General features: G+C 39.0%; 1 protein-coding gene and 1 non-coding gene across 21 annotated transcripts in view; both read left to right on the forward strand.

Moving 5' to 3' along the window:
• Positions 1–24,645, forward strand: part of HNRNPR (heterogeneous nuclear ribonucleoprotein R) — a 34,479-nt gene extending 9,834 nt beyond the window's left edge. For 7 of the 20 annotated variants that reach the window (XM_015440971.2, XM_045378377.1, XM_005544483.3 and 4 more), the window contains 6 exons: positions 10,765–10,941; positions 12,752–12,887; positions 15,725–15,930; positions 20,737–20,886; positions 23,106–23,227; positions 23,365–24,645. In XM_015440971.2, the coding sequence (XP_015296457.1) occupies positions 10,765–10,941; positions 12,752–12,887; positions 15,725–15,930; positions 20,737–20,886; positions 23,106–23,227; positions 23,365–23,977 (1,404 nt within the window). In that variant the 3' untranslated portion in view covers positions 23,978–24,645. Of the gene's footprint in view, positions 1–10,764; positions 10,942–12,751; positions 12,888–15,714; positions 15,931–20,736; positions 20,887–23,105; positions 23,228–23,364 lie in introns of all 20 variants that reach the window. The other 13 variants (XM_065527946.1, XM_065527959.1, XM_065527949.1 and 10 more) reach the window with 3 other exon arrangements.
• On the forward strand, positions 6,676–6,780 carry LOC123570847 (U6 spliceosomal RNA). Its single transcript, XR_006695060.1, has one exon. It is a non-coding gene; the product is annotated as a U6 spliceosomal RNA (small nuclear RNA).
• Positions 24,646–25,725: the final 1,080 nt, after the last annotated feature.

Raw genomic sequence — 25,725 nt, forward strand, 5'->3', positions numbered from 1 at the left:
GTTCTTTAGCTGTTTACCAAGATCTTTCCAGTTTGGAAAGTGTTTTATCTACTATGCAGATACTATACAGATGGGGGAAAATTCTTGATCCGTTTCAAAGTTTAGCTGTTGTTATTTTTTAGATATCCATGTGTATTTTGCTGCCATCATGAGGATAGATAATCTTGTGACTGGTAGATACCCAAATACTTTATATAGGAATATAATACAGAGTTCTTGGAACAGGTTGCTAAAACCATGCTACTAGCAACACACCATTTTAGATACTTGGAGTAAAGTTATTTGGAAGACACAATTGCTTTATTCTGTTTTTTTTCCCCGCCCCTGAGATGGAGTTTCGCTCCTGTTGCCCAGGCTGGAGTGCAGTGATGCAGTCTCGGCTCACTGCAACCTCCGCCTCCTGCGTTCAAGTGATTCTCCTGCCTCAGCCTCCCAAGTAGCTGGGATTACAGGTGCCTGCCACCACACCTGGCTAATTTTGTATTTTTAGTAGAAACAGAGTTTCACCATTTTGGTCAGGCTGGTCTTGAACTCCTGACCTCAAGTTATCTACCCACCTTGGCCTTCCAAAGTGCTGGGATTACAGGCGTGAGCCTCCACACTCGGCTGCTTTATTTTGGTTTTTGCTTTTTGGGGATTGTTTTTGTTTCTGTAGAGACTAGGTCTCACTATGTTGCCCAGGCCGGTCTTGAACTGCTGGACACAGGCAGTCCTCCCACCTTGACTTCCTGAAGTGCTGGGATTACAGGCATGAGCCACAGTGCCCAACCAGGTTTTTTTGTTTCTGTTTTCTTTTTGTTTGTTTGTTTTTTGTTTTTTTGAGACGGAATTTTTGCTCTTGTTGCCCAGGCTGGAGTGCAGTGTTGCAATCTCGGCTGACTGCAACCTCCGCCTCCCAGGTTCAAGCGATTCTCCTGTGTCAGCTTCCCAAGTAGCTGGGATTACGGGCACGCACCACCATACCTGGCTAATTTTTTGTATTTACTAAAGACAGGATTTCACGATGTTGGTCAGGTTGGTCTTGAACTCATGACCTCAGGTGATCCACCTGCCTCTACCTCCCAAAGTGCTGGGATTAGAGGCATGAGCCACCGCGCCCGGCCAAGTTTTTTTTTTTTTTAATATCAATAATTTAGAACTGTGCTTGTTCTCTCCCTTGCCTCACCTATCGCTCAGAAGGGACATAGTATTTACATAAAGATATTATTGATGGGCGTGGATTGCACAAGGGAAGAATGTGGAATCAGATAAAAGATTGAGTATGTTAGTCCATACTTGAACAAAGAAGCAACTCTTCCTCCATCTGTGTCTTCATAAAGGTTTTTCCATTTGCTTTATTGCTAGCCTATTCTAATCCCTCCCTCCCTCCCTCCCTCCTTCCTTCCTTCCCTCCCTCCCTTCCTTCTTCCCTCCCTTCCTCCCTCCCTCCCTTCCTTCCTTTTCCTTTTACTCTTTTTCTTTCTTTTTTTTTCTTTCAAGTCAGAGTTTCACTCTTGTTGCCCAGGCTGGAGTACAATGGTGCGATCTCAGCTCACTGCAACCTCTGCCTCTCAGGTTCAAGCTATTCTCCTGTCTTAACCTCCCGAGTAGCTGGGACTACAGGCGCCCGCCACCATGCCCGGCTAATTTTTCTATTTTTAGTAGAGACGGGGTTGCGCCAAGTTGGCCGGGCTGGTCACGAACTCCTGCTAATCCTTCAAATGGAGAAAACTATGTGCTGAAAAGTAACCTGTTATACGAGTGACCTTTTTTTTTTAGAAACAGTCTGTCACCCAGGCTGGAGTGCAGTAGTATGATCATAGCACACTGCAGCCTCAAACTCCTCCTGACTCAAGCAGCCTTCTTGCCTCAGCCTCCCCAGTGGCTGTGACTACAGACTCATGCCACCAAGCCCAGCTATTTTGTGTTTTGCTCTTGTTGCCCAGGCTGGAGTGTAATGGTGCAATCTCAGCTTACTGCAACCTCTGCCTTCCGGGTTCAAGCGATTCTCCTACCTCAGCCTCAGTAGCTGGGATTACAGGCATCCGCCACCACACCTGGCTAATTTTGTATTTTTAGTATTTTTAGTAGAGGAGAGGTTTCTCCATGTTGGTCAGGCTGGTCTCGAACTCCTGACATCAGGTGATCCTCTTGCCTCGGCCTCCCAAAGTGAAGCCCAGCTATTTTATTTTTTAATTTTTTGTAGAGACGGAGTCTCCCTATGTTGCCCAGCTGGTCTCCAACTCATGGGCTCAAGTGATCTTCCCACCTTGGTCTCTCGAAGTGCTGGCATTACAGGCGTGAGTACCATGCCTGGCCTAATAAACTTGGAGATAACCAATTTGAAACAAATAGTTGATATGTTAATTGTAAAACACATATATATTCTCTCAGATTGCATTGTTCCTTTAGGAGAAAGATGCATTCTTCTGTATGTTAAATGTTATATACAGCAGATATGATTCCAGCAAAATCCCTATATGAGATCACTAGCCTAAAACCACTCTTGTCAAGCAATTACTTTCAGCAAAATCGTAGTGTAAAGTTTCAGATTTCTCTCATAAAGTTAGATTTCATGAGATTGTGCAAGTATTTGTTGACAGTTTTGAAAATTCAAGAAAAATAGGTTTTTAATGTGTTGCTAGTAGATGTAATAAATTGGTTTTAATTGTTGTGATTTTTGATGTGAGGTTTGGTTTTTGTTCTTTTATATTTTCTTCCAGTCATCATTAAACCTTTTTAGGTCTTGATTGAGGAGGTTGAAGTTAAGGTCAGTGCCTGAGACTGTGCAGTATTAAAATTATGAGAGGATTATGATATCTCATTTTTGGATAAAATCTGTAAGTTAACCCATTAGATGAGCATTCATTAACAGACATTGTTGCTAAGTATTGTTCTGAGATGAGAAATATACAAGGATGATAGGTAGTAATTTTGAAATATATTTTTTAGTTGTAGTATTTTTGTATTCTTCAGCTAGTATTGTTAAGCTGCTTTGGGAAGCAAGTTCTGTTTTTGTTTTTGTTTTTTTGAGATGGAGTCTCACTCTGTCGCCTAGTCTGGGGTGCAGTGGCACGATCATTGACTGCCACCTCCGCCTCCCAGGTTCAAGAGATCCTCTTGCCTCAGCCTCCCAAGTAGCTGGGACTACAAGTGCACACCACCATGCCCAGCTAATTTTTGTATTTTTAGTAGAGATGGGGTTTCACCATGTTGGCCAGTCTGGTCTCAGACTCTTGATCTCACGATCCACCCGCCTCAGCCTCCCAAAGTGCTGAGATTACAGAGGTGAGCCACCTCGCCTGGCCAAGTTCTGTTTTTATTTGTTTCCATTAATATAAGGAGGATTCATGGAGGTCATGACTGTATATAATAAATTCTTATCTGTTTGCAGAGTATACCACTGATGTTTTGCAGAGTAATGAAAAGAAATGGTAGATTGAGATCTTATTCTTTGGCTTATTCATGGTGGTGAAGAACCCCAGTGTATTTAACAGAGACCTAAAGTATATGACTTTGTGGCAGCTGAATTTTATTATGTGTGAGAAACTGATACATTTGCAAGATAGCAAATGTAAGTAGGAGCTAGATAATGTAAGAATCCTAATTGATAACCAAAAGACTCTGTTGACTGGGTGTGGTGGCTCATGCTTGTAATCCTAGCATTTCAGGAGGCTTGAGGCAGGAGAATCATTTGAACTCAGGTGTTTGAGACCAACCTGGCTAACATAGGGAGACCCTGTCTCTATAAAAAATAAAAAATTAGCCGGGCCTGGCGGCATGCGCACAACTGTGGCCTCAGCTACTTGGGAGGCTGAGTTGAAAAGATCAGTTGAGTCTGGAGGTTAAGACTACGGTGAGCTGTTATTGCGCCGCTGTACTCCAGCCTGGGTGACAGAGCAAGTACCTTGTCTCAAAAAAAGAAAAGACTGTTGGATGACTTGGTTACTTCCTTTATTACTGTTGAAGTACTTGATGGATAAATTGTAGACAGCTAAAACTTTTTCTGGGTCTTCATGGCTGATGAGTGAAGAAAGAAGTGTTATTATGGTATTCACTACATTCTGCTGGTTCCGAAAAGGGAGGAGGGTTACCTGCAGATGACTGAGTGCTTGCTCTGAAAGGGCTCACATGGATCCAGAATGACTCAGGACTAAAAAGTTAATAAAAGGAAAGTATTCCTATTTCATTTTAGTTAATTAAAAATTGAGCTTAAAAACTTTAAAAGAAGGCCGGGCGCGGTGGCTCAAGCCTGTAATCCCAGCACTTTGGGAGGCCGAGATGGGCGGATCACGAGGTCAGGAGATCGAGACCATCCTGGCTAACCCGGTGAAACCCCGTCTCTACTAAAAAAATACAAAAAACTAGCCGGGCGAGGTGGCGGGCGCCTGTAGTCCCAGCTACTCGGGAGGCTGAGGCAGGAGAATGGTGTAAACCCAGGAGGCGGAGCTTGCAGTGAGCTGAGATCCGGCCACTGCACTCCAGCCTGGGCGACAGAGCGAGACTCTGTCTCAAAAAAAAAAAAAAAAAAAAACTTTAAAAGGAACAGTGCTGAATTAGTTTTTGAAAACTTTAGCCTTTTAAATTCTTTTTAGGTCCTAAGTTAAATTGATCTTGAAATGAAGATATTCCTGTTTCTTAGATAAACTAGTGTTTTCAATTCGTGGTCTGTTTCTTCACAGACTCACATGACTATAGTATTGGGGACTTTATTGGCCACAGATTTGTTGATGTTTCTTCTATATTTATTTATTTATAAAAAGAAGGTCTCACTCTTGCCCAGGCTGGAGTACAGTGGCACAATCGTAGCTCACTGCAACCTCAAACTCCTGGGCTTAGGGGAACCTCGTGCCTAAGCTTCCCAAGTAACTGGGACTACAGTTACGTGGCACCACACTGAGCCAATTTTTAAAATTTTTTATAGAGGCAGGGTCTTGCTTTGTTGCTCAGGCTGGTCTCAAACTCCTGGGCTCAAGGAATCCTCCTGCCTTGGCCTCCTTGAGCTTTGAGTTTACAAGTGTGAGTCACCATGCCCAGCCCACATGAGGAAGTTGAGACTCATTGCTTAAGAAACTTGGCCAGGTGCCGTGACTTATGCCTGTAATCCCAAAACTTTGGGAGGCTGAGGCTGGCAGATCACTTGAGGTCAGGAGTTCGAGACCAGCCTGGCCAACATGGTGAAACCCCATCTCTACTAAAAATACAAAAATTAGCCAGGCTTGGTGGCACATGCCTGTAATCCCGGCTACTCAGGAAGCCGACACAGGATAATTGCTTGAATTCGGGAGGCAGAGGTTGCAGTGAGCTGAGATGGCGCCACTGCACTACAGCCTGGGCGACAAAGCGAGATGGCATCTCAAAAACAACAACAAGAAGAACAAAACTTGCTCCAGGTAACTAAAATGTAGATTTGAATCGCATATAACTGAAAACTCACTGTTGCTCACATTCTTATCACCTGCATAGCTATCACCCTACTATACCAAGCCACTTTCATCTCTTTCCCAGATTGCCCTGTTCACCTGACTGGTCAGCCTGTTTCTCCACACAATCCATTTTCTACCCAGTTGCTGAAGTGTATCTTTTAGAACATAAGTCATACCCAGTCATTTTTCTGCATTAAACTCTCTGATGGCTTCCCAACACATCTGGGAGCAGAAATGCCTAACCATGGTTTAACTTACTCTGGCCCCGTTCTCTGTTTTCCACCCACTGTCACTTTTATTCTGGCCACTGGCCTGTGTGCTGTTCTTCAGATATGTTGAGTGTACTCCCGTCTCACATCTCACAGCCTTTTGTACTTGTTCCCTCAACTTGGAATGCTCTTTCTTCAGATTTCTTTTTTCTTTTCTTTTTTTTTTTTTTTTTTTTGAAACAAGAGTCTTGCTCTGTTTCTCAGGCTAGTCTAGAACTCCTGGCGGGCCTCAAGTGATACTTCTGCCTTGGCCTCCCAAAGTGCATGAGACAGTGCCCCCTCACCTTCCTCAGATTTTTACTTAATTTTCTCTTAGATCTCAGCTCAAATTTACCCCTATAGGGAAGCCCTCCTAGTGAAAACACAGCCCCATCATTTATCCCCTCTTCCTGTTTTTTCATTCTTCTTAACATTTAATACCTCTTAAAATCATATAATCATTATGTATTTATTTATTTAAGACAGAGTTTCACTCTGTTGCCTAGGCTGGAGTGCCATGGCGTGATCTCCACTCACTGCAACCTCCACCTCCCTGGTTCAAGTGATTCTTCTGCCTTAGCCTCCCGAGTAGCTGGGATTACAGGCTTGTGCCACCATACCTGGCTAATTTTTGAATTTTTAGTTACAGACAGGTTTTCACCGTATTTGCCAGGCTGGTCTCAAACTCCTGACTTCAAGTGATCTGCCCACCTCGACCTCCCAAAGTGCTAGGATTGCACACACGAGCACCATGCATGACCCATATTGTTTACTTTTTTAATTTTTGTCTGTCTCTCTCAGTAGAATATAAACTTCATTAATGCCTAGACTTTGTCTGTGGTAGTCACTATATTTCTAAAATCTAGAAAAATATATGGCACATGAGTCCAAGGTATGTCTAATTCCTTGTCTCATGAAAGATTTGTATTATACAAGTTCTGAGTAGGGCGGGAGCCGTGTGTTTGTATAGGCTAGGCATTTACATGGAGCAGCTTCAAGCAGGTACTTTAAAGATTAATTGGGTGCTCGCTTCGGCAGCACATATGCTAAAATTGGAACAATATAGAGAAGATAGCAGGCCCCTGCGCAAGGATGACATGCAAATTCATGAAGCATTCCATATTTTTACTAGAAATACCATTTGACCCAGCTATCCCATTACTGGGTATATGCCCAAAAGATTATAAATCATGCTGCTATAAAGACACATGCACACGTATGTTTATTGCGGCACTATTCACAATAGCAAAGACTTAGAACCAACCCAAATGCCCGTCAATGATAGACTGGATTAAGAAAATTGTGGCACGTATATACCATGGAATACTATGCAGCCATAAAAAAGGATGAGTTCATGTCCTTTGTAGGGACATGGATGAAGCTGGAAACCATCATTCTCAGCAAACTATCACAAGGACAAAAAACCAAACACCGTATGTTCTCACTCATAGGTGGGAATTGAACAATGAGAACACTTGGACACAGGAAGGGGAACATCACACACCGGGGCGTGTTGTGGGGTGGGGGGAGGGGGGAGGGATAGCATTAGGAGATATACCTAAGGTAAATGATGAATTAATGGGTGCAGCACACCAACATGGCACATGTATGCATATGTAATGAACCTGCACGTTGTGTACATGTACCCTAGAACTTAAAGTATAATAATAATAATAAAGTATAATAATAATAAAAGATTAATTGGATATGGGTGATAATGGGAGGAATTGAAAACATCTGAGATGTCTGTTTATAGAAGTAGTTCCTCAGTCACCTGGAGGTGGGGGCTATGAGGGGAGAGAAACAGAAATTATAGTCTTCTAAAGGTAGATGGGGGCAATCAGAGGAGCCAGTTGACAAGGCTGGGTTTTAATCGTTTTGATTTTTAGAAAAAATCATTTGTTACAAACATGTCTTCATCATAGATTTCAAGGTACAAAAATGAGGTTGGTAAAGTATTCTGAATACTTAAGAGAAGAAAAGTTTTGATGGTGGCGGTTGCATCACCAGTGTTAATACTTGTAGAGAAGGCAAGGATGATGAGAACTGAGGGGGAAAAGACCTTTTTTTTTTTTCCCCTGAGACAGTTTCACTCTTGTCGCCCCGGCTGAAGCGCAGTGGCATGATCTCAGCTCGCTGCAATCTCCGCCTCCCAGGTTCAAGCAATTCTCCTGCCTCAGCCTCCCAAGTAGCTGGGATTACAGGCGCCTGCCACCATGCCTGCCCAATTTTTGTATTTTTAGTAGAGATGGGGTTTTACCATGTTGGCCAGGCTGGTCTTGAACTCCTGACCTTAGGTATTCCGCCCAAAGTGCTGGGATTACAGGCATAAGCCACTGTGCCTGGCCCGGAAAAAGACTTTTGAATTTGGTTATTAGAAGTTTATTAGAAGTTTATTGGGTACACAGTTCGAGTTAGAGGAAGAAGCCAATTATAGAGTGTTAAAGAGAACATAGATGCCGTGTGCTCTTCAGAGTATGTTTTTGTTAGAAAGATGGTTCTGCAGGGACATCACTTAAATCACATATAACAGTATCTTGTATCCCTAATTGTCATGATGCCATAGATGTCTTATTTATACTTCTCTTTGGCTTCACGGTATTAAGCATGTAGTAGATGTGTTGAAAATAATAACTGTGTGAGTGAAAAAAAAAAGTACAAATGGTGTGTTCAAAACAGGCCAGGTGCAGTGGCTCATGCCTGTAATCCCAGCACTTTGGAGGGCCAAAACAGGAAGATCACTTGAGCCCAGGAGTTCGAGACCACCCTGGGCATCATAGCGAGAGCCTCTCTTACCCCCAACCCCCACCTCCAGATATTAGCTGGGCATAATGGCAAGAGCCCGTTGTCCCCGCTACTTGAGAGGCTGAGGTGGGACGATTACTTGAGTCTGGGAGTATGAGGCTGTAGTGAGCTATGATCATGCCACTATGCTGCAGCCTGGGCAACAAGGTGAGACCCAGTCTCAAAAACAAGCCAAACCTTTATCAGTGAAAGGAAATAAATACAATACAAGCTAAAGTGAGGGGTGTGTTGTTGTATTTTGTTTTTGGATTGTTTGGAGACAGGAGGGAACCAGTGGGAAGGGAAGGATGGTACTGAGCAAAATATGAGAGTTGAAGGAATAACGGTTCGCAGTTGTTTCCAGAAAGTGGTAAGAAGAAATGGGCTTATTTATTGGGGTTAAGGAGTTAACCTTAGAAAGGAGGTAGATCTCTTTCTCTGAGGTGTGATAGAAGTGAAAGTAGACATAGTGAGAGGTAAGAATATGAAGAAACCAGTGACTCTCAGGTGATATCCTTAGGATGAGGTTTAGTGAATGAGGATTGGGGACCTTAAGGAGGTAGAAGAATTGCAATAACTATTGTGTGAGAATCATGCTAAGGAGTCAAAAGAATTCCTCAAGTTTTACCAGATAGCAGTGAAAGTGAGTCTTGATTATTTTGGAAAGGATTATCTCTAGATAGTACATCTGTTGTAGAGCTTAACTTCAGAAACTTAATGTCCATAATAATGTCGGCATATTTTGGATTGGATTGCTGTTACTACTTTATTATTTACCTATTATTCCAGCTATTTTTCAGACTGTGAAATGGTGATGTAGATGAGTTTCACTAGAAAACTTGTCATGCAAATACTAATTTTACTCATTCAGACTTTGTGGATTACAAATGTTTTAACATAAAACTTTTTTAAAATTTTTATTTATTTTATTTTTTTGAGATGGAGTCTCCCTCTGTTGCCCAGGCTGGAGTGCAGTGACACGATCTCGGCTCACTGCAAGCTCTGCCTCTTGGGTTCACGCCATTCTCCTGCCTCAGCCTCCCGAGTAGCTGGGACTACAGGCGCCTGCCACCATGCCCAGCTAATGTTTTGTATTTTTAGTAGAGACAGGGTTTCACCGTGTTAGCCAGGATGGTCTCGATCTCCTGACCTCATGATCCGCCCACCTCAGCCTCCAGAGTGCTGGGATTACAGGCGTGAGCCACCACACCCCGCCAACATAAAACATTTTTAATGTTGCTTACATTGGAGGAACTTGAAGAAAATTATAATCTGGTATCAAATGAAGATTTTTGACTATATACTTTTTAATTTGTTGTTGTATATTATAATTTAATCCTATAGAATTTGTAATTGAAGATCAGAAATTCTTCAAATGGTGAAGAGATGTTTTTCATACCTTAAAATTTAATATTTAATATCTGGATAGAGGAAGGAATAGATTGAAGCACGGGAGTTTCTGAAAAATACTGAGGTTGCTTTTTAAGTAGTAAAGATTTTAGAGTTGAGATAACTTGAGGGCTATGTCAATCTTTTATTCAATTATTTTTATTTTTATTTATTTTTAATTTATAAATTAATTTTTTAATTTTAAATTGTAGAAATGGGGTTTCACCATGTTGCCCAGGCTGGTTTTGAACTCCTGGACTCAAGTGATCCACCTTCCTCGGCCTCTTAAAGTGCTTGGATTACAGGCGTGAGCCGCTGCATCCAACCTCCTTTATTCTGTTTTTATGAGAACAAGTCAAGTTATAAAAATTTAAAAATTAGAGTTAATACAGATTTTACACTCTTACTAGTTTCCATTTTTCAAGAGACTGTTGTTCTTTGATAACCCTAAGGTCATTATAATAAAAATTAGGATTAGCTCTGCAAGTCAACTGTAAGTTTCAGATTGTTTCCGTTCTTTCTTTTTTTTTTTTTTTTTTTTTTTTTGAGACGGAGTCTCACGCTGTTGCCCAGGCTGGAGTGCAGTGGCGCGATCTCGGCTCACTGCAAGCTCCACCTCCCGGGTTCCCGCCATTCTCCTGCCTCAGCCTCCTGAGTAGCTGGGACTACAGGCGCCCGCCACCGCGCCCGGCTAATTTTTTGTATTTTTAGTAGAGACGGGGTTTCACTGTGGTCTCGATCTCCTGACCTTGTGATCCACCCGCCTCGGCCTCCCAAAGTGCTGGGATTACAGGCTTGAGCCACCGCGCCCGGCCTGTTTCCGTTCTTTCTTAACCATCTTCTGCCCGCGTCTTAAAAAAAAAAAATAAAGACAGTAGGCTTTATGACTCTAAAATCAAATGCTTATGTTGGATTCTAATAAGGGGGTTTTATTTCAGGTGTTTGTAGGCAAAATACCAAGAGATTTATATGAGGATGAGTTGGTGCCCCTTTTCGAGAAGGCTGGACCCATTTGGGATCTGCGTCTTATGATGGATCCACTGTCTGGTCAGAATAGAGGGTATGCATTTATCACCTTCTGTGGAAAGGAAGCTGCACAGGAAGCCGTGAAACTGGTATGTGATAATTATCCACTGTCTAGCAAGTCACTATTTGAGGAAATAAACTTTAATTCAAAAATGTTTGTAGTTAACATTATTTTGATTCCTTCAGTTGTTGCTTTGAATATTTCTGTACCGACCAAGTTGGTATGTGACTTTTGCTTTTTTTCTGACTATAAAACTAAAAAAGAACTGAAAATACCCAAGAAGTAATGTTTTATAGAAAGTTTCCCATTGATTTAAGAAGTTATCTATTAGATTGATTAACATCAGAAGTTTCATATGAGTATTTGGCTTATGGATTTCTGTTTTTTGGTTTTAGGCAAAAGGATATCAATTCTTGATGTTAAACTTTAGGATTCTTATAGTATAATGAAGGCTGGAATGGGCTGTGGGGAATGTAATAGTAGATGACAGTGACTTTTAGGATTCCATTCAGAAAATAGTTGTGAATCTGTTTTATTTTTATTACAGCCTATTCATATGATTTATTTCATATTTTCTAAGTGTATTTTTGTTCGTTCTTTATGTTTCTTGGCCCTTGAGTCTTCTCTGTCTTTAATCTTTCTCTCTCCTCCTACTATTTATAGCCAGTCTCAGATTAATTTCCTTTCTTTAGAGCCTTTAACCACTTGGTGCTCATTTCAGACCAGTAGTAGTAGTAACAAAGTTCTGCAAATCAAATGTATCTTCACTCCTGCTGTATTTAAGACACAGCTATCTCAGTATCTTAAAATAACAATGTCATTTTTTTTTTTGGCATACTCTTGCCTGACATCTGAGGGGCTCACTAAGTCTGGTTCTAGCCTTTCTAGATGATCAGCCTGTTTCATCATCAAGGCTTTTGGTTTCATTACTGGTGTCTGAATCAGTTCCACTCGTAGCTTGACCCAGATTTTAGTTTTTATTATGGATTTTTCCTTCAAACTTGTTTATTTAATATTAAGTTTTCATTTTTGGCAACATATGATTTTCTTTTTAATACTCATATCTCTTAGTAAACTAATAGTTAAATAATATTAAAGTATAAGAAGCTAAAATTGGCCAGATATGGTGGCTCACGCCTGTAATCCCAGCACTTTGGGATGCCGAGACAGGTGGGATCACCTGAGGTCAGGAGTCAAGATCAGCCTGGCCAACATGGTGAAACCCCGTCTCTACTAAAAATACAAAAATTAGCTGGGCTTGGTGGCGCACGCCTGTAGTCCCAGCTACTTGGGAGGCTGAAGCAGGAGAATCACTTTAACCCGGGAGGTGGAGGTTGCAGTGAGCAAAGATTGTGCTACTGCCCTCCAGCCTGGACGACAGAGCGAGACTCAGTCTTAAAATTTAAAAAAAAGGCTAAAATTTGTCAAGAAAATCTACTGTAGTGATTTAAATAAAACACTTTTTGAAAATACTGTGTTTGGTAGACAATTTAAAACTATATATTTAGAATTCTGTGACTTCTGTAGAATTTGAAATTTTTCTAATCCAATTTACATTTCCAAGGACCCTGAATGATCAGTCTCAGGTATTTTTTTCTGAAAAATCTGTGGGAAAACATTTTCAGATAGATAAAATTAAAATATGAAATAAGATACTTTAAACAATAAAGTGAGTCATTTTTATGTGGAAGAGTAGTGAAGGTTAACAAAACCAAACTAAAACAAGAGACTGTGACAAGTTTAAAGTATACATTCATATTATGGAAAGCATGAGGGAGCTTGGTGAGTTGATGAAGCAGGGAGCATTTGGCCTTAAATTGTTGAATTTTTTTAGATTAAGATCAGTTGTCCTGAGTTTGGGGTGGTTTTGGGGTCTCTGGTTCTTTTCTTCATTGCAGTGTGACAGCTATGAAATTCGCCCTGGTAAACACCTTGGAGTGTGCATTTCTGTGGCAAACAACAGACTTTTTGTTGGATCCATTCCGAAGAATAAGACTAAAGAAAACATTTTGGAAGAATTCAGTAAAGTCACAGGTAAAACAAAAATGTATTTAGAAATTACTTTTGCGAAATGTGTTATACTACTTATAAGTGCTCACAAAAACTGAGGGGTTGTATGTATTAAATTAAGAATTCAGGTCTTCGGTGTCTAAATTGCTTCCTTTCTGCTTTATAGTGGTTTGGATTTAAACAAATTCCCTTATATCCTTCATTTCTTGGAATGTCCCCTTCACTTCTTTGTCTTAATTGAACCTTGGCTTTTGCTGGAGCTTTTGCTCTATAGCCTTCAAGTGAATGCTTTTTTCCCCCTTGACAGTTAGTGTATTTTAGGACCAAGAGAATGAAAGTTTTTACTCCCTCCCTGTTGCCTTGTCTAGATCAGATATTTTGTTTATTTGTTTGTTTTTTGAGACAGAGTTTTGCTCTTATTGCCTAGGCTGGAGTACAATGGTGCTATCTTGGCTCACTGCAAGCCTCCTTGGTTCAAGCAATTCTCCTGCCTCAGGCTTCCAGGTAGCTGGGACTACAGGCATGCACCACCACGCCCGGCTAATTTTGTATTTTTAGTAGAGATAGGGTTTCTCCATGTTGGTCACGCTGGTCTCGAACTCCCAACCTTTGGTGATCCGCCTGCCTTGGCCTCCCAAAGTGCCAGGATTACAGGCGTGAGCCACTGTGCCTGGCCGATCAGATTTTTTAAAATATCCAATTCTAAATCCATGGAATTGATTGAGAAGTAGATTTTATATCGTAGTTCTGTATACATTTATATATAACTGAAACAATTTAACAAAACTGTACTTTTATTTATTATACATGATTTATTTTGATACTTCTTATTCTATTTCATTTTTTAAAATACCAGTTGTGATCTAATACTACCTATAACTTAAAAACACTGCGTTAGACCACTGCCTCCCCTTGTAAAAACTACTATTCCTTTACATTTTTATCATTCAGACAAATGCTTTCCCTTTTGTTGAAGCTGTCAATCATTGCTCTTCTGGTTTCAGCCTTTCATTAATCTAAAGATTGCTTCTGGCTCACTATCTTCCTCTTCTGCCCTAAATTAACTTATTTCTAGTACCTTTAACATCTACATTGGTGAACCATCCAGGGCTTTAGACTCCTACCTATTTCTATGATTACCTCATCTTTAGTCCTTTACTTCAGCTCCACCATATCCAGATTACATTCTGGATCTAGGCACCAGAAATTCTGTGCACTTTAAACTCTTAATTTCTAGCGTCTCACTTTGTAACCACTGCCACCATCCACCATATTGTGTTGTCAAATACCCCTGTTGGCACAATTCTTTGACCTCATCACTTTATTATCTATATCTCCTTCTGGCTTCATGATCATTTATTCATTCTTTCAGCAGGTGTTTATTAAAGTTTCTGTTAAGTGCTGGCATTGTGCTATGTGCCTGGGATACATTGGTGGCTAAGAGACATATTCTCTGCTTTCATAGATCCTATATCCTGGGAAAGGAGATAAGACCAAGAATATAAATAATAAAAATTAAAGGAATATTTAGACATTGTGATAAGACACTGAAGCAGGAAATATAGGATATTTAGCTAAAGAATAGCTACTATCCCTGTTTGGATGGTTCTGGAAGACTTTTCTGATAAGATGACATGTCAGCCAGCACCTGAAGGATGAAGAAGATGTAGCATACAAAGAGCAAAAGGAAGTGCATTCCAAGGCAGCAACACATGCCAAGGTTCCAAGGCAAGAAAGAAGACAGTATATTACAGTAACTGAGGAGACTAGTGTTATTAAAAGGTAGAATTAGGAATATAATTGTATGAAATGAAGTAGGCAGGGCTTCTGTAGGCCATGTAAGGAGTTGGGTTTTTATTGTATATATAATGAGAAGGCATTTAAAAGTTTTAAGCAGGAAATAACACCTGTTTCATGTTTATGGGATATTATTCCTACTGTTGTGTGGATAGGGACTTGGAGAGAAGGGGCATGAGTGGAAGCTGATAAATTAGTTGAAGCTGTCATACTAGTACAGATAGAGGATTAGACTAGCGTAATAGCAGTGGAGATAGAAAGAAGTAAATGAGTTTGGAATTGGTTAGGAGATATGAAGTAAAGGAAGAAATCAAGAATGTCTAACCAATTTCTGGCTTCAGAACCAGGTGGATGGCACTGTTTATTAGATAGGAAGTCTAGGGAAGGCAGATTTTGGCCATGGTGGTTCAGTTTTGGACATGTTAAATTTGCGATTCTAAGACATCAAAGAGGATACATCAGGTAAGAACATAGGCACATCTAGAGCTTAGAGAAATCTGGGCTAGGAAAAAAATCTAAGCATTTGTAAGGGTATAGATAACATTTAAAAATAGGGCTAGCTGACATTATTCAGAAAGAACACATATGGAAAGATAAGGGCAAAGGACTAAGACCAGAGGAACACTAATATTTAGTGATCACTTCCATTCTTGGTTAAAAATAGTAACTTTTAAGTTATCTTGGCCATGATTAGTTGTCAAAAGTTAGTTTTCTTGGGTTTATGTTAATAGTTTTAAGATCCTTGTTAGTGCTTTTATAGTCATGTTATATCAAACGCTCTAAAATATTGCAGCATGTTAAATGTCAGAATACAGTAGTTAGATTTGTTGTATATGGCTATACCTTAAGAACCCCTAAAATTAAAAAGGAACATCAAATACTGTCCCAAACCCCATATCTGATTATGTTGATTTAATTGTCTACTAATTGTCTACAAAGTTAGTGACTCATTTTGAGGCTGCGTCACTTATTTTTTGCTCATCGTCAAGCGGATTTAGGTCTGCCTAATCGCTAGATGTGTGGTGGATGCTTTTGGCTTATATATCTGGCTGTTGGTTTAACAGAGGGTTTGGTGGACGTTATTCTCTATCATCAACCCGATGACAAAAAGAAGAATCGGGGGTTCTGCTTCCTTGAATATGAGGATCACAAGTCAGCAGCACAAGCCAGACGCCGGCTGATGAGTGGAAAAGTAAAAGTGTGGGGAAATGTAGTTACAGTTGAATGGGCTGACCCTGTGGAAGAACCAGATCCAGAAGTCATGGCTAAGGTAAATACAGTTGCTTGGAGTGGGCATAGGGTCATCATTTAAATTTTGTACTCAGAATGAAGCTCAAATATTTTGAGTTTTATGATAAATAGAAATTGTAGCTTTAGACTTTAACTGTTTGGCAAGGAGCAGCTTTAACACTAAAGTTAACAGCCTGTCTTGGTATCCAGGAATTTCCATTAACCATCCCTTTTCCTGCAGATTAAATGTGCAAAAGGAACTGAAATGAAATTCCTTCAATTAAGTATTTTCATACACACTGGGTATTTGTTTAGTGCTCGGCACTGTGAGGGATAGAGGCTTTTTTTTTTTTTAAAGGTCTTGAGTAAAGTGAGAAGTAATGTTTTGGAGATTATAAATTATAATCTTCATTGACTATATTATGCCTTATTACTTGGCTGTGAATTATGTTTTATTTAGATTTATAGCTGATTTTTCTTTTTTTAAGCTTTTTTTTAATTTTTATTTTATTTGTTATTATTACTTTTTGAGACAAAGTCTTACTGTGTCGCCCAGGCTGGAGTGCAGTGGTGCGATCTCGGCTCACTGCAACCTCCACCTCCCGGGTTCAAGCGATTCTCCTGCCTCAGCCTCCCGAGTAGCTGGGACTATAGGCGTCTGCCACCATGCCTGGCTAAATTTTGTATTTTTAGTAGAGACAGCATTTCGCCATATTGGCCAGGCTGGTCTCAAACTCCTGACCTCGTGATCTGCCTGCCTTGGCCTCCTAAAGTGCTGGGACCACAGGCATGAGCCACCGCACCCCGCCTGTTTTAAATGATCAAGTTCCATTAGTGTATTGTCCCCATGAAGAAAGGCAAAAGATTGTCGTGTTTGCTCTTATTCGTTAGTGGCAAAATATGCACGGCAAGTCCTGAAAAGGGCACTCTATTCCCTCCTAATTCCTGTGCTTGCATTGCCAGGATCTTAATAGTGGTGCCATGAGTACTGGTTCTTAATTTTTCCTTTGGGCGACTCCTGGGACACATCACAGTTGCATTTCTTTTGTTTTTTGAGGTGGAGTCTCGCTGGGTCTTCCAGGCTGGAGTGCAGTGGCGCGATCTCAGCTCACTGCAAGCTCCGCCTCCCGGGTTCACGCCATTCTCCTGCCTCAGCCTCCCGAGTAGCTGGGACTACAGGCGCCTGCCACCACACCTGGCTAATTTTTTGTATTTTTAGTAGAGACAGTGTTTCACCATGTTAACCAGGGTGGTCTTAATTTCCTGACCTCGTGATCTGCCCTTCTTGGCCTCCCAGAGTGCTAGGATTACAGGCGTGAGTCACCGCGACTGGCCTCAGAGTTGCATTTCTGCTGCTTAAAATGAGCTCTTGAGCATTTTAATTGTATCTTCCCTTCACAGGGAGGCAGCAACTCTGAATGGCCATGAGTTAATGGTTGGATTCTTCTTGATAAGTCAGAAGTCAAGGTTTTTATTCCAGAATTTGAGGAGGCAAACCCTTGCTCTAAATAGTTTGGAGGAGAACCCTGGTTTATACTTGTATGGTAAAGTCTATGTAGGCAATGACATCTTTGGGTTAAGCAGATAAGATCTATTGAGAATGAACCAGAGAGGCTCTCAGAAGTGCTACTCAGTATCTTTTATCTCATATTCCTTGAGTAGATGGGTAAGGGATAGAGAATTCAAATAGCTCTTAGTTTTTATTTTAATTTTTTACTAGCTTGATTTTGATTCCCATTGTTTCTTCTCCTAATACAACTATGACTTTGGGTAAACTACTAAACACGGATGTCATCTATTTTATTGAGCCTGGATCAGTCTCTAAAGATCACCACAACTTTGAATCCACCTGTAGTAACTAAATAGCCTGTGTTGCTTTTTCTGTGAAAATATTTTAAAATAGCATTATAGATGTATTACATATTATAAAAGAGGAATAAAATCCCATGAAAACCAAAAGTATAGCTTGTAATTTGCTTACCAGCCACTTCTCACATAACCTTTAGTAGCTGCTCAGACGGAAGTTCATCCTAATCTTTTTTTAGGGTTAGAAAACTTCCAAGATTTTATTCTGGTAACTCCGTTTTCGTAAATCTAAAACAGGTTTTGGAATGAAAATGAGGCCTCCATAAACCTAGGATTAAATATTGTAGAGCCCTTTATTGTTTTCTTTTTTTTTTAAAGAGATTGGGCCTCATTATGTTGCCTAGGCTGGAGTGCAGTAGCTGCTTACGTGTGTAATCATAGCCCACTGCAGCCTTGAACTCCTGGGCTTAAGCGTTCCTCCCGCTTCAGCCTCCTAGGTAGCTTGGGACTACTGGTGCTTACAACTGCACCCAGCTCCTTTACTGTTTCGTAATTGAAAAGAAAAGTTTATCCATTTGAGTAAAGCTTCTGTTATTCACACTATCAATTTACAATTCACTGAAGATTTTTTTGCCAAGTTGGGTCAGTTTTACAATGTACCAAAACCTAAAAGCCTAAATATATGTCTCTTAAAGGGACCCTTTTTCCTGTTGAACATTTTAAACACAGTTTCAGTAAGTGATTTTGATATAGTATGTTAACAGTTTCATCATAGAAAATTCCATGTTGAATTTTTTTTAAAAGCAACTGAGCCAGTGGGAGTCTGTGTAACATAGAGGCTGGACCTTAGTATGATAAATTGAGAATAATAAAGGGGATGGAGCATTTGTGAAAAATGTTAGTTTTTTTTCCTCTTTAAATTAGTAACTTCTTATTAGATAGTCCTGTATCTGAAGCAACAAGTTGTTCAATATGTTAGTTTTTTATTTGGATAGGTACTATATTTTCTTAGTTTAAAAGTTATATGGAAAAGTATATAAGACAAAGAAATTTCCTTTCTACCCCTATGCCTATGTCTACCAAATCCCCTTTGTCCCCTATAAGGCATCCAGTTTTAGTAGTTTCTGGTTTATCTTTTTAGTATTTCCTTAGGCAAATATGAATATACTTCCTTAATTCTTACATGAGTGGTAGTAATGTTGGCAGCCTACTATATTCACTGATCTACTTTTTGTTTATTCACCATCCTGTTTCATCAGCTCTGAGAAAATACACTATTATTATATGAACCACTAAGTAGTTATAAAACACTGCCAACTAAACTATGGCACAGTACTTGCTTATCACATTGACTGTAAGTTGTTTCTTTATTTCAGAGATGTAAAAACAGGAAAAACAGTGTACCCTGTCAATCTCTGTTAGCTCATAGAGCTCTTCTTCATTTTTTGGGTTTTTTTTTTTTTGAGACGGAGCCTTGCTGTGTCACCCAGGCTGGAGTGCAGTGGTACAATCTTGGCTCACTGCAACCTCTGCCTCCCAGGTTCAAGCGATTCTCCTGCCTCAGCTTCCCGAGTAGCTGGGGTTATAGGTGCCTTCTACCACACCTGGCTTATTTTTGTATTTTCAGTAGAGACGGTGTTTCACCATGCTGGCCAGGCTGGTCTCGAACTCCCAACCTCAGGCAATCCGCCCACCTCGGCCTTCCAGAGTGCTGGGATTACAGGCGTGAGCCACTGTGCCCAGCCCTCTTCTTCATTTTTTATGACTACATAGTAGTCTATTCTGTACTATAGTGTATTTAACCAGCTGGATATTGAATTGTTTCTGATCTTTTGCTCTTACAATGCTGGAATGAATAAGTTTATGTTAGTTGATACAAGTGGAGATATATCTGTAGGATAGTTCTTAGGGGTAGAATTGTGGGCCAAAGGGTAAATACATCTGTAATTGTTAAGATACTGCCATATTCCTGTCTGTAGGAGATACACTATTTTACATTCCTACTAGCAAAATACAAGATAATTATTTTCCTCATTCTTGACAAAATAGTGTATGATCAAACTTTTGAACTTTGCCAACCTGATAACAAATGGTCTCAGTGCCATTAATGATTAATGATTTGCGTCTCTTACTATGAATGGTTTGAACTTTAAATATATTTTAAGAGCCATGTGTGTTTCTTTGTATGAACCACATATTCGTGAATTTTGCCTATTTTTCTATTCAGTTGTTGAGCTTTTTCTTATTTTCTGGTTCTCTGATATAAAAGAGAGATTAGCTGTTTGTGATACATGTTGCAAATACCTCATCCATATTTATTGTCTTTGCTTACAGTATTTGTTGCAATATAGAAGTCATTTATTTTTATATATCATTCTTATGGCTCCTAGATTTTAAGTCATAAGGTCATCCCCACTCCAGTGTTACATGAAGGAATCATTCTTGTTCTGATACTTTCACAGTTCTCCCTCCACCCTTTTATTATTTAAATTTTCAATCTATTTGGAGTTTATCCTGGTGTATAGTGTGAGGCATGGACCAGCTTTTCTCCTTTTTTTCTAATTAACACTACCTGATTTAATGATTTAAGCATTATAGTTTGTTTATATTCGGTAGGGCCAGTCTCTAAATTTCACTCTTTTTTTTCCTGGTTATTCTTGTTTGTTTATTTTTTCATATGAACTTTTGAAAGTTATTCAGTTTTAGAGGAAAGAAACAGAAAAACTTGTTTTGAAAGGGACTTGGAGACCATGTTAAATTTGTTGATTAGCAATAATAATTATGTGTTGGTTCTTTGAAGGTTCTATTCAGTGTTAGGTGCTTTAATGACAACATAGGAGAAGGCAAGAACCAATAATTTTTATAAATTGGTGACTGATATCAGTGTCATTTTCCTAGCAATTTCTCGTACTACCTGTAACAACACTTTCAGCGCTTAATGTTTTAGAGGAGAAAAGCCTATGCTATGAAGACAGGAAGAAACACTTTTCAGGTAAAATTAAGTAGCCAATGACAGTTTTGTTTATTTGTTGCTTACTAGGTAAAAGTTTTGTTTGTGAGAAACTTGGCTACTACAGTGACAGAAGAAATATTGGAAAAGTCATTTTCTGAATTTGGAAAACTCGAAAGAGTAAAGAAGTTGAAAGATTATGCATTTGTTCATTTTGAAGACAGAGGAGCAGCTGTTAAGGTAGAAATTTTGAAATTTTGGTTCTTGATATTTGAATTTTGTTTCTGAAACCTGCCAAACACGTAAAGTAATGTTAAAAACTGAAGTAAAATTGACTGTTAGCTTTTGCTGAACTCTTTCTATTTAATCTCTGTTAAGTGGTAATAGTATAACAGATAAGACTCCATATTTCAAAGCCAGATTATTACTGAATTTGTGATCTTAGGCAAGTTATTTTTAATCTCTATTGTTTTGTAAGATTTGATAGCATGATGCCTTGGAAGTATTACAAGGTATAAAAATTAGCTGCTGTAAACACTAAATAGGTAATGAATATATTATAACTACTTAGTTTACCTCAGTTTGTGTACCTATGAAGGAAACTGAGTGGTGTACATGACTCATACAGTATTTGAGTAGATGTATTGTGATGAGGGTATGATTAGTTTTACCTTTATTTAATCATTTTAGAGTTAAAATAGCATTCACTATGTTTTACTGATTTCAGTAATTGTTAGAGATAACTCTTGTGTATAATAGTTGATTTAGTCTTTGATGATAATAAGTATGAAGAAAGTATTTTCATATGGTATTTGGAACACAAAACCTGCTTTCTATTGACAGTGGGTTCGGACTATCTTTAATGGGTGAAATTTTCAGTTTCTTTTTCTTGTTCATCTCTCCTTCCTTGAGGGGATGGGAAGCAAGACAAAACACTACTAAAATCTTTTTTATGTTACTGGGAAGATAGATCCAGAATGCTTAGTGACACAGGCATGGTTCTTTTTTGGCATGTTTGGTTGGTGGGATACTACCGCCTCTAATTTGAGCATTTTTTGGTTTTGTTTTTTGCCCAGGGTGCTGCTTTTAAAACAGGCTTTCTAGAATCTCTGACTCGTTTATAGTTAATCGGCTTGCTCATTGATGATAGCTAATTAATGAGGCAGTATTGTTCATAAAATTCATAACTTGTCCAAGATCACAAACTCAGTAATAATCTGGCTTTGAAGTATGGAATCTTATCTGTTATACTGTTACACTCTTATCTGTTAATGTGTGGCGTCTGAAATTTTTACTGGTATAGAATGCAGATAACTAATAATTTTATGCTTTCCAAATATTCCTCCTGACTCAACTGGTTTTAAATAACTGGTTGTCCTGATGGAAAATATTTATAGGATGGTTTGCCAAGGAAGCCTATTAAATTATAAAATATCTAGTCCAGGAACTGGGAGTCACCAGGATGGTCGGGGCAGAGAGTAGATGTTTCATTTTTTAATTTATGCCAGGAAGCTTTTGTAAACTTGTTTAGTTGCTTTTACTGAAGCAGTACAGGGAAAATTGCAATCTTGAGGACTAGTTTCATTTTTGTCTAGATACTTATAAATCACTAATAGCTCGTTATAAATAGAACATTTTTTTATGTGTGCCCAGAGTGGGGAGAAAGGTATAGGGAAACAAAAAATAAAATATGAGGAGGTGACATTTTGTTACTGAGTACCTGAACCTTTTGATGTATGGCAGAGGTTGTTGGGTGGAACAACATGAACAAAGGGCTAGAACATGGAATGTTTGATTACTGCTTTCTACGTAATTGCTTGAGTCTTCATTAGTCCAGGCCTTTTCTGGCTCTGTACTTTAAACTGTTCAAGCAAAATACATTTCGAGTTAAGCATTGTGAGGGAAACCTAGGTTTTTTTGTGTTGGTATCTTGAATTTTACAGATAATCTCACTCTGTAACCTCATTTGTGCTTCAGATCCTTGAAATTTTTGTATAAGAACAGTGTAAGACCTGTATGTTGTATGCTACATGTTTATTTAAAAATTCTAATCCTGAAAAGTTAATCTTTGGTTCGTATTAATATTGGCATTTTTCCCTGGTATGGATTTGCTTCTTTGGTGTGGATTTGCTTCTTAGGTATGGCTTATCTTTTAAGGAGTTAGTTATTTGGAATTAAGGAGCAGCAATAGGTGGCAGCCCTTTTACCTTTTAAAATACAGTATCAGGAGGTAGGTTTTGTTCTAAATGTCATTTACATATAAAAAGATAAGGTCTAGGGAAACGTATTTTCTTTGTGTTTGTGTTTAACTTTCTGGCTAGATTCACCTTTTGGCCATTTAAAATAATTGTGCAGTAAATTATTAAGTATATTAAATGAGTCAAGTATGATAGCATGCACACTATATAAAACATATAGTTTTATATCATAAAATAAATTAATTTTTCAATTTTTTATAGGCTATGGATGAAATGAATGGCAAAGAAATAGAAGGGGAAGAAATTGAAATAGTCTTAGCCAAGCCACCAGACAAGAAAAGGAAAGAGCGCCAAGCTGCTAGACAGGCCTCCAGAAGCACTGCGTGAGTCTACCTTTTAGTAGATATGTCTTTGGACAAGGAATCTCCATTTGATAATGGAGATTGGATTAATAAAACACAATCAGAGTCTTGAAGCAAACTGATTTGTTTTTTCTTTTCTCCCTTCCCTCCTTTGCTAGGTATGAAGATTATTACTACCACCCTCCTCCTCGAATGCCACCTCCAATTAGAGGTCGGGGTCGTGGTGGGGGGAGAGGTGGATATGGCTACCCTCCAGATTACTATGGCTATGAAGATTACTATGATGATTACTATGGTTATGATTATCACGACTATCGTGGAGGCTATGAAGATCCCTACTACGGCTATGATGATGGCTATGCAGTAAGAGGAAGAGGAGGAGGAAGGGGAGGGCGAGGTGCTCCACCACCACCAAGGGGGAGGGGAGCACCACCTCCAAGAGGTAGAGCTGGCTATTCACAGAGGGGGGCACCTTTGGGACCACCAAGAGGCTCTAGGGGTGGCAGAGGGGGTCCTGCTCAACAGCAGAGAGGCCGTGGTTCCCGTGGATCTCGGGGCAATCGTGGGGGCAATGTAGGAGGCAAGAGAAAGGCAGATGGGTACAACCAACCTGATTCCAAGCGTCGTCAGACCAACAACCAACAGAACTGGGGTTCCCAACCCATCGCTCAGCAGCCGCTTCAGCAAGGTGGTGACTATTCTGGTAACTATGGTTACAATAATGACAACCAGGAATTTTATCAGGATACTTATGGGCAACAGTGGAAGTAGACAAGTAAGGGCTTGAAAATGATACTGGCAAGATACGATTGGCTCTAGATCTACATTCTTCAAAAAAAAAAATTGGCTTAACTGTTTCATCTTTAAGTAGCATTTTGCTGCCATTTGTATTGGGCTGAAGAAATCACTATTGTGTATATACTCAAGTCTTTTTATTTTTCCTCTTTTCATAAATGCTCTTGGACATTATTGGGCTTGCAGAGTTCCCTTATTCTGGGGATTACAATGCTTTTATGGTTTCAGGCTTCATTTTAGCTTCAAAACAAGCTGGGCACACTGTTAAATCATGATTTTGCAGAACCTTTGGTTTTGGACAGTTTCATTTTTTTGGATTTGGGATAGATTACATAGGAGTATGGAGTATGCTGTAAATAAAAATACAAGCTAGTGCTTTGTCTTAGTAGTTTTAAGAAATTAAAGCAAACAAATTTAAGTTTTCTTGTATTGAAAATAACCTATGATTGTATGTTTTGCATTCCTAGAAGTAGGTTAACTGTGTTTTTAAATTGTTATAACTTCACACCTTTTTGAAATCTGCCCTACAAAATTTGTTTGGCTTAAACGTCAAAAGCCGTGACAATTTGTTCTTTGATGTGATTGTATTTCCAATTTCTTGTTCATGTAAGATTTCAATAAAACTAAAAAATCTATTCAAAACATTACCTATTTCAAATTCAATTGTGTCCTAAAACATTATTTTATTCGTAATCCTTGCAAGGAATATTGTTTTCAAAGTATAACTGCCTATGTGAGTGATCAAATTCATGCAAAATTTCTTGTCTATTCCAACATGTATTGTGGATATTAGACTGAGGATTAGTCTAAATTCAAGTATTTATTCCAATTAGCACTTCATTGATTGGTGTTCTCTCATAGTCTCTTCTAATTTTGAAATTTTATCTTTTATTTAAAAAAAAAACAGGTTCATAGACTTTTGAGCATTCTTGCAGGCATTGGATAATTTGTGTTAAAACAAATAAAATGTGGCTGGGAAAGCAGACTGCAATCTATTTTGACCCACATTCTTTATAAGGGATAATTTGTGACTGAAGACCTTATTTGCTGGATAAGTGAATGTACATACAGGGAAAACTGTTAGTACTGTGGCGTCAATTGCACTGCGGACTTTAGTTTTAGTAAACGTGATTGTGACTACCATTTCAGTTACTGGTTTAGGAATATAATTTCCTATTACTATGTAAATTTGCTTTGAGAAACATTCATGCCTTGTAAGAGAGGCTTAAAAATATCCAGTAGTAATACCTCTGACTTTCTGTTAACATCTCGTTTATTTTTATTTATCTGCTATCCCTAATGCCTATATTTTTTGTTGGCCAAGACATAACATCTATTTCCCTATTTCCTTTTGAAATTCTGATTTATTCTAATGACTTTTTTGCTTGAGAATGAGAGGAACAAAATAATCTAAGCTTTATGGTACAGAAAAGTCTGAATCACTTTCAAATTACTATTAAGTTTTCCCCTCCATCTTATTCTTACGTGGTTCTCAAATGTTTTTATAATGATAAAAATATCAGAAGCCATTGGGGAATAATTAAAATGGATACACCATTATTCTGTGTTTTGTTCCTGTTTGGTGTCTTTGTGATAGGAATATTAGATTTCAAAATCATAAGCCACTTAATTCCGTGTAATCTTGGTTAGATCATACTGGGTTTCATGGCTTCTTTTCGTTTCAAATAAGATTAATATTTACTGATGAAAGTCAATATATTTCA

This window comes from Macaca fascicularis, chromosome 1, assembly GCF_037993035.2.
Source record: "Macaca fascicularis isolate 582-1 chromosome 1, T2T-MFA8v1.1".
NCBI lineage: Eukaryota > Metazoa > Chordata > Mammalia > Primates > Cercopithecidae > Macaca > Macaca fascicularis.